Genomic DNA, 9,415 nt, shown 5'->3' with positions numbered 1-9,415 from the left:
AACAAAAACACAAAAAAAAGGAAAAAAAAGACAGAAACACCAGTTCCTTCTTTTATCCTCTTGAGGAGATATTTTAAGTAAACTTAATTCCCTTATCCACTGAGTGGTCCAACCATCAAGTACATGTCTCTCCAATTTAGAGATGAGAATGTTGTGTGGGACAGTGTAAAATTATTTGCACAAGTCCAGGTAGATGACATCAGTTGCTCTTGCTTTATCCACAAACACTTTAGGCCAATCCTAGAAGGCCACCAAATTTGTCAGGCACAATTTGCCCTTAATGAAGCCATGTTGGCTGTCACCAGTCAGCTCTGTATTTTCCATGTACCTTAGCATAGTTTCCAGGAGGATGTGCTCCATGATCTTACTGAACACAAAGGTAAGACTGACTGGCCTGTAGTTCCCAGGTAATTTTTTTTTTGCCTTTTTAAAAAATGGGGTTATTTTTCTCCTTTTCCAGTTTATCAAATGTGATGGATAGTGGCTTAACAATTTCATCTGCCAGGATCTGAGGGTGCAGCTCATCAGGTCCCATGGATTTGTGCACCTTCAGGTTCCTTAGAAAGTCTCAAACCTGGTCTATTCTTACCGTTGGGTGGTTCCTCACTCTTCCAGTCACCAACATACCTGTAGAAATTTTTCTTGTGACCCTTGATGTGCCTGACCAGGTTTAATTCTATCAAAGCTTTAGCCTTCCTAACCTGATCCCTGTCTGCTTGAACAGTTTCTCTGTGTTTGTCTCAGGCTTTGCTTGCACTCTCTGTAGGCTTCCTTTTTGTGTTTGAGTTTGTCCAGTTTTGGCTCTGCTATGAACTCAAAACATTTATTTGCTCAAAATGAGACCTGTTCTTCAAAAAGATGCACATGCTTGGTTCCACTGGGATGTTATGTTATTTCTGGAAATATTGCTTATCTGAGACCTGAGGTTGGGAAGGACTCATAAAGGAGAGGTTCGTGGAGGACTGTCTCCTATGGGAAAGCAGGGAAGGACTGTAAGGAATCCTTCTTCTGAGGGAAGCCCACGCTGGAAGCATTCAAACAGTAAATTTTTTTTTCTCCTGTGTAACTGCAAGCAACAAAAATTAAAATTTGCTTATTGTTCACGGGGCAACATTTAGAAGATCATTAACAAACTTGTACATAACCACCTATTTTGAGATCATACATGTAAAAGTATTACTATGGCTTTCTTCCAACCTCAAAGAATTTTTTTGTGATGCCTGGAAAAATTAGTTGTTGTTCACTTAGAATTCATGCCAGTGAAAGTACTGACTGTATTTCTTTTACAAGTATCTTTGTAGCAACAAGGTTAAACTTTATTCATACTTTTCCATGCTTCTAATGGACATCTACATAAAATAAGTCTTGTCAACATGTAACATGTGCCTTTTTTTTTTTTTCTTTTTTTTTAAAATTTTTCTTCCCTTTTCCCCCTCTCCCCTCAGGGAAAATGCCATATAATAAGAAGACTACTGGAAAAAGAGCCCCTACAAAACGGAAGCTTGCTGAAGTGTTTGCTCTGGGAGAGGTTCTAGCAGACACATCAAGAAAAGAATGGAAATTAGGTGTCTCTATAGGGCAAGGAGGCTTTGGACGCCTATACCTTGGTAAGTGTAGTTATCTTTGATGATACTTGAAAATAGAGAGTGAGATGTTTATCCTTATTCAAAGCTATGAAAAATTTACCCTGAGTTAGAAACATAGGGTGCTTTGAAATGATTGTGTTTTTTTTTACTAGTATCTTAGCTTGGTTCATGGTCTTGGAAAAAAATGACAAGAAGTGACAAACAGTGATTATTAAGAACTGTGGTTATATGAGATTCTGGTGGTAGTTAATTCATTTTTTAAAAGCTGAAATCTTTATTACTTTTTAGCAGTGAAAGCATACCTTAGTGTTTATTTAAATTTAATCTTTGGTTTGGCTGAAAGAAGGGATCTTTGTATGAGTGTTCTTGTATCACAAATTCCAAACTGAAACTGTATAAGCATATTACGTGGAGGCTACTGATCAGCCAGTATTTTGGCTGGTTTTGAGTTTGCTGCTTTTTGACTTTCTCATTGCCTTTTGAACTTCTGACATAAGACGGTGTTGGGTTTTTTTATGTAACCAGTGCTCAAAACAAATTGAAATCTTGAACTTCACAGTTTATAGCATCAGCATTGATCTTGTTTTGCAATGCAGTTTATTGAATTCAGGGAAAACTTTTTTTTTAGTGGATAGTGTGCCATACTTAGTGTGTCTGTTATTTGAACAGATGAAAAGATAAGAGAGGTCTTGAAGATACCTCAGGGAATTAAAAAAAAGGCTTGAGTGCCCCTAGTAATTTTCTAAACAATTCTGAAGGAATGAAAGTTAATGTGATAATAAGTATTTCTTTTGCTATGCATTTATGGTCTTCCTCCTCTTGGTGAAAAAGTTGCACTGAATCGAAATAAAATAATCTGTCCTGCTTTCAAAATGAACAGACTGCAGCGTAAGTGGATTAAGAAGAAAAACATGACCAGTGGGTGGCTTCTTGTCAAAGAAGCTGTCTCCTACTTACTCAGCCTTGCTCAGTGAGGTACTAAATTTACTGAGACTGGAGTTACAGCTCACTCAAATTGTGTAGCTCCTGCTTTGTTCAAGCCAAGGCTTGCCCTCTGTTTGCTTTCCTACCATTTGCACAAAGCTATGCCCCTGACCCTGTACTTTGTGCTTGCCTAACGTGATTTCCTTCATACCTGTATCTCCTGTCAGAAATATCATCAGCTTAGTAGCAACAGAGTCAATTTTGGGTATGTGAAATGGCAAAATAATGTGTTTTTCTTCTTTGTATCCACAACTGTGTATGTTCATCACAGCCCTAGAAAAGGAAAGAAATGCTATTAACTAGGAAAAAATTACTGAATGATAAAAAGTAACTCGTTTTAGTAAACTGCCTCTTCTCCTCAAACAGAATAGATACTGCAAGAGCAGAACCATATAGAGCATTCTTGCCTTATAGAGTAGTTCTCTTACCAAGGTCTAATGTACTGTTATATATTCACATCAGTAATTGCTTTGTCATTTGTTTGTCCATGCTGCCTAGCAAATAAGTGTGTTTTGTGACAATTTCCTCTCCTACTATTATTAAATGCTTCCTTTCTAACAGCTGATGTTAATTCCTCAAAGTCCGTTGGCAGTGATGCACCTTATGTTGCAAAAGTGGTAAGAGAGCATTTGAATTTTTACTTCACAACTTGAAAATGTGTCTTCTAGAATAGCATGTGTAATTTAAAATGTCTTCTGACTGAAAAGAATAATGCTGATTAAAATAAAAGTGTGATACAGAGGAACATGGCTAAGAACTAGGACTCTTGCATGAGGGTGGATAATGGAGCTGAAAAAAGTTTAATGAAATTGATGGATCAGATTCTGTTTCATGTGGCTGCTTCCTGTAAACAGCCCAAATACCACAAAATGAATGAAATCTGGCTAGCTTTTGGAGAATTTCTGTGATTCAACAATCAGTCTGTATGAAGTGTTGCTCACAACTGCATGTTAGTAAGCTGACAGACAGCTTGGGAATAGAAACGGCAAAACTTAGATTCCTCAGGTCCCCACAGATAAAAAGTCTTTTAGATGTTTTATCATTAAACACACAGGTAGTTTAATTTCTGTTGAATTAAAAGGGCATTGGTAATTTTTTCAGTCTCATGATAATAAAGAAGAAAAAGCATAATTGATAGCTCATTTTTAGCCTATTGTATGTAGTAAAGCAGCAAATTATTTTTATTAGTTTAAATTTTCTTATGTTTTAATCTTAAAAAATATTTATTTAAATTGATTTGGCTGTAATGTTCTCTTTCTAAGGTATAAAGTATTTTTTCTTAAATTTAGCTAGGTTATTTTGTATAGATTCTAGTATTATAAATTATTCCCTGGCATAGTCATAGTAAAAAACCTGGAAATATGGGAAGGGCCATAGTAGATCCAGACAATTCATTATCTTGGTGGTACTTCTGGTCCTGGGACAAAAGCAAGTACCAGAAAACTGTACAAGAACTTCACAATGTAAATAATTAGATCTTCAGCACAGTTCAGAACTGAAATGTTTCAGTCTTCTATTAAACTATGGCAATACATAAATGCTTAACTGCAGTAGCTGGCCACTTAAGTAACTGTGTTAAGGCCTTCAGTGTTTGCTCCTGAAACTTAACAGATCAGGTTAATTTAGAATAAAATACATTTTATTTAGTATGAGCCTTTAATCTTGATGTTTACACCTGCTGACTACAGTGAAATTTAAGAGTACTGGTTTTGATACTCCACAGACACCCTGAGATACTGTTGATGTTGACCCTTTTCCTGAAGTGTTGTTGCTTGCTGAAAAAAGCAATGCTTACAATGCATATGTCAAACTGTGACACTTCCAACATCAGCATACTGCTGCTGTGTCAGGTGTTTCCGGGCAGGAATTCCACATAGACTAGGAGCCTAGCCAGCAGCTGTTTCATGGTGGCAACCTGCTTTTTTATGTCCAACTTCTGCCATAAAGGGCAGGGGTGTCCATTATGCAGGAGCTGAGACCTGTTTTTAGAGGCAGATAACAGACGTTGAAGTCAGCAGTGGCTTTCCTATGAGAGGCAGTGGCTCCCAATTCCCCACCCTTGGTGAGTTTGGACTGATGAGGAAGTAGAGAGCCATTTAACTTTCATGGAAGAATCCACTTTGACTTACTTGGAAAATTGTCAGATACGCATTATTTTATGCTGTGGGTAATTGCTGTCCTCTTGCTGTGAGGCTGAAACCTGTCCACGTGCTTCTCCACTTTGGGCTTTGAATATATGAAGAGTTGTCATAACTTCTGGATTGCTTTTATACTAGATTTACTTTGCTGCAGCAATTTTTAAATACTTCTGTTGATGATTTCCCAGATGACCATTCACTTTTTACAGAATCACAGAATAGTCAGGGTTGGAAAGGACCTCTGAGATTGGAGTCCAACCGTCATCACAAAAAAACCCCCAAAACCCCACCACACAACACACCACACAACCCCCTGCCCCCCCCCCCACAAAAAAAAAAACCCAGACAAACACCACAGACTCCACCAAATAACACCCACAACCCTCCCTTCCCACTACAATCTCAGCCACTAGAGCATGCCCTGAAATTCCACGTCTACACGTTTCTTAGATACCTCCAAGGATGGTCACTCAGCCACATGCCTGGGCAGGCTGTTCCAGTGCCCAACTGCTCTTTCTGTAAAGAAATTCTTTCTACTGTCCAATCTAAACCTCCCCCACTGCAACTTCTCTGGTCCTGTCATTATTCACTTGGGAGAAGAGGCCAACACCTACCTCCCTAGAGCCTCTTTTCAGGTAGTTGTAGGGGGGCAATGAGGTCTCCCCTCAGCCTCCTCCAAACTAAACAACCCTAGTTCCTACAGTCACTCCTTGTATGACTTGTTCTCTAGACCTTTCTCCAGCTTGGTAGCTCTTTTCTGGTCTTTTATAACTTTGTTTTTTTGGCAATAAAGAGTAGCCTCAGTCTTTGTGCTGCCCTCAGAAATAACCCACAACATATTAGAATCGAAGAATGGTTTGGGTTGGAAGGGACCTAAAAGATCATCTAGTTCCAACCCCCCTGCCAGGAGCATGGACACCCTCCCACTTAACCAGGTTGCTCACAGTTCCATCCAACCTGGCCTTGAACACCTCCAGGGAAGGGGCATCCACAACTTCCCTGGGCAACCTGTGCCAGTGTCTCACCAAATATTATGTGTCTACAGTCTAGTGTAGCCTAGTATACCACAATTATTGTTAAAGGCATGTTTTCTGATGCCTAGGTAATTCCTAGTTGATCCATTAGCTGAAGCAAAGTGGTTAACAGCTTTGAACAATTATTAGTGTTTAACAAAACATGTGTTTCTATAGTAATGTTCTTCAAATTAAGCTATTAAAGCAGGATGGAAATTGACTTAGTCTTTGACATATCCTCATAGTATTGATGTCTGAGCAGTATGAAATGAATCACAGTTTTTATTAGAAAAATAAATGCATTTTAGCATGTGGACCTTTCAGATGTCATTGTTCAGGAGTGGATGCAGAGTTTAATAACACTTAATTAAATTGCTGACTGAAAAAGATCAGAATTCTTAAAGTACTACTTGAAGAAATTTGTTGGGTTTTGACATGTACTCCATAATCTCTTTCATTATGGTATCTTTTCTAATTAGACTCTAATTTCAGTTTCACAAATCATGTTTACAATGACCCTGGGCATAAAGTTGTATGAATTTGTGTTTGAAGTTTTTCTGGTCTTAGTCTATTATCAGATGGCTAGTATGGCAGATGTTGGACATCATAATATGAGCCTTTTCAACATAGTGTATGCATTTATTTATGTGGAATTACGGGAAAACAGCTCCATTGTCATCACTAAGATCTGTTTTGTTGTTAAATAATTTATCCATCCAATCAAATACTAAAAGATAAATATTTCTCTAGTCAGAGCAATACTTAAAACCAGTTATCTTTTTTTCAGAACTGACTCTTAATTTTTTGAGGAATAATTTCTTTAAAGATAAATATTTCAAGAATTTTCAATATCTACATTTTTGCTGTATTTTAGTAAGAACATTCTTCAAATCTGTGTAAATTGAATTGAAATCACATATATAATTTATATTCTAAAAATGCTAGAGTATTAATGGCTTATGCTACACAGAAACAAGCAAATAGGCCAAGTAACATTTGTTCAAGATAACTGCATTTTAAGAATTTAGCTATGTAACCCTTTTACTCTATGTAATTTTTAGATCACTAACTTGTTGTCCATAGTGGATAAATAAACCAACTGAGAGTAAATCCGCATGTACCAAAGTTTATGTGCATTGATCAGTTGGTCTAGCTGTGTTTTTTTTCCAGGTTAATGGCTTAAGTCTGAATGTTGGTCCCACAAGGAGGGGTCAGAAAACTGCTGTCCTGGCTCCATTGTTTATCAGGGCAATGCTGCTGGAGAAAGTGAGGTGGAGATAGGTGGTTATTTTGTAATCATGTGTCCAGCCCTAGGAGTGGTGCCTAAGCTGGTATCTGCTCTCATTCTCACTGGTCTTCCTGCTCCACCTCTGAGACAATGCATTAGATGCACATTGAAGTCCAGTCCATGTTCATCTGTTTGATCTCTTTGCTTTGCTTCGTTAATGTCAGAGAGCATTAAACCTCTATTAGCTGAGTGGTACCATCTGGCCTTTAGCAGTTTTCTGGATCACTACATCTGCATTTAAAAGTTATAATTAGAACCATTTAAGATTGATGTTACGTGTCTTTGAACTTTTGCTAGTGTCATGTGATTGTATTCTTTCTGGGTTTCTTTGTCAGTAATCACATACTTTTTTTGGTTAGTTTTTTTAAGTGTAGGATGTTCCAAAACAGGTAATTTCACTGAATGAGAATGAGTTTGGACATATATCAGTGACTAGATCAAAATCAATTGCTTAACCTTATCTCAAAATGAAACATTTAGAAATTTCAAGAGTTGAAATTTTAAGAGCCAAACTTATTTTATAAAAATAACATATTCTATTGAAGTTATCAGCACCAGGTAGAGCATTTGAGGGACAATATGGTCTTACAGGGTGGATGTTACATTTTGTGAGCTTTTAATAATTGTTAGGGACTAACAGCAGGTTTTAACTAATTTTAAATTGTCTTAAAGGAACCCAGCCAGAATGGACCTCTTTTTACTGAGTTAAAGTTCTACATGCGAGCTGCTAAGCCAGATGAAAGTAAGCAGTTTATTAAAATGTTTTAATGAACTACAAGCATTTAGGAAAATAGAGCCTACAGGAGTAAGGTCGAATTTTAAAAGAATCTTTTTAGATAATTTAAAAAATTAAATGTTTACAATTATTTTTAAATTATTAGAATCTAATTCTGACATATAGTAAAATCAGGATTTTTGGTAAGATGTTCTTTGTAGTTGTGGTGGTATTGTCAAAATTGAAATTTCAGTTGCGCCTCTGTCACTACAACGGATGCGTCATTCACTGTCATCATATACTTTGCATACAAGTTTCCATTAAATGAGCAGCTCACATATATGCAGAAATCTAAGCAATAGGAGTACTCCCTTGTTATGCAAGTCTCTACTAATGCAAATCCATGAACTTACTTTTATTTTCATTTTCAGTTCAGAAGTGGACTAAGTCCCATAAACTGAAATATTTAGGTGTACCAAGATATTGGGGTTCTGGCTTGCATGAAAAAAATGGAAACAGGTGAATATATCCTTTGTTGGAATATACTGGGATTTATTTAATCCACACCTACTATCACTTTTAAACTGATTGACTTTCTAAGGTGTATTTTCCAGTTTTCTTCACGTTAGTAGTTTCTGATACGAAGTTTCTTGTTCATAAAAAGATGTGTTTAAGGAATAGATTAATAGATACATTATATCTGTACTCTGTTGCTCCTATTTGTGTCTCATTCTTTCTGATCTAGTTTTCATTTGTCTCAAACATTGCTGTAATACTGTGATGCTACGTGGTTTAGAAGCTTTTCATACTTGAATTAAGATCAAGTTGACTTTTTATGTATAAGATCTTGGATAACACGACTATCTTAAGTTTTTCTTCTGGTATGGTGTGCACTTAAAGAATATTTTCACTCACACGTATAAAGGACAGTGCTCTCTCTAAATCTCTTTTATTTTCCCCAGGGACAGGTTTTTTTGGGTTTTTTGGGGTTTTGTTTTGTTTTTTTACTTAATCTGTGAGCTAGAATAATTGATAGTCTTATGATAAATTTGTCTTAAGTCTAGGAATAGTTTTTATTGTTCTCTCTCACTAAGGGGTTTTGTTACTTGGTCTTGAGGAAGAGTATTCCTGCTTATGTAATAGTCCTTGTTTCCTGGTAGAATTTCTCTATACAGCTATTCTGCAAGGGAGATGTAGTAGTCGTCTGACAGCTTATAGTAGGTCAGGCTCCTTTGTGTGGAACACAACATAGGGCAGTTTGTGTGTATGCCCTAGGGTGTTGGAAATATCACTGTTTCACTAGGTACTCAGCTTTAAAAGTAATATAATGTAAAAAGAATGGGCAAAAATAAATATTTGAATTTTACTTTTTCCCCAAAGAAACTTTGTTCCAGTCAGCATTTAATGCCTGAGATTCTTTAACATTGCTACTATGAGCTCTCATAGTAATAGGACCGGTTTGGCTATAGCAATAAATATCACAATATCCTGATTTTTGGGTTTAATATTGTGCTGGAAAAAAGGTTGCAATATAAGTAACCCTGAATCCATTACTTATACAGTAAAAAAAAAAAAAAAGTATTTCTGTAAATAACTGACGCTTTATTTCACCTGTAGTTCATTAAATTACAGGTATTTTTGCTCTGTGGATACTTGTTATTGTATTGCATAACAAGCAAGACATAAAGAGC

At 36.6% G+C, this 9,415-nt stretch overlaps 1 protein-coding gene across 1 annotated transcript in view; it reads left to right on the top strand.

Annotated features, from left to right (window-relative positions):
* Positions 1 to 1,449: 1,449 nt before the first annotated feature.
* VRK1 (vaccinia related kinase 1) overlaps positions 1,450 to 9,415 on the top strand; it is a 29,704-nt gene continuing 21,738 nt past the window's right edge. The window contains exons 1-4 of the mRNA XM_009998035.1: positions 1,450 to 1,607; positions 3,132 to 3,187; positions 7,682 to 7,751; positions 8,156 to 8,243. Of these exons, the coding sequence (XP_009996337.1) occupies positions 1,451 to 1,607; positions 3,132 to 3,187; positions 7,682 to 7,751; positions 8,156 to 8,243 (371 nt within the window). The 5' untranslated portion in view covers position 1,450. The remainder of the gene's footprint in view (positions 1,608 to 3,131; positions 3,188 to 7,681; positions 7,752 to 8,155; positions 8,244 to 9,415) is intronic.

Source organism: Chaetura pelagica, unplaced genomic scaffold (assembly GCF_000747805.2).
Source record: "Chaetura pelagica isolate M959 unplaced genomic scaffold, ChaPel_1.0 scaffold354, whole genome shotgun sequence".
Classification (NCBI taxonomy): Eukaryota; Metazoa; Chordata; class Aves; order Apodiformes; family Apodidae; genus Chaetura; species Chaetura pelagica.
The sequence above is the reverse complement of the archived record's forward strand: the minus strand, read 5'-3'. Positions and strand labels throughout refer to the sequence as shown.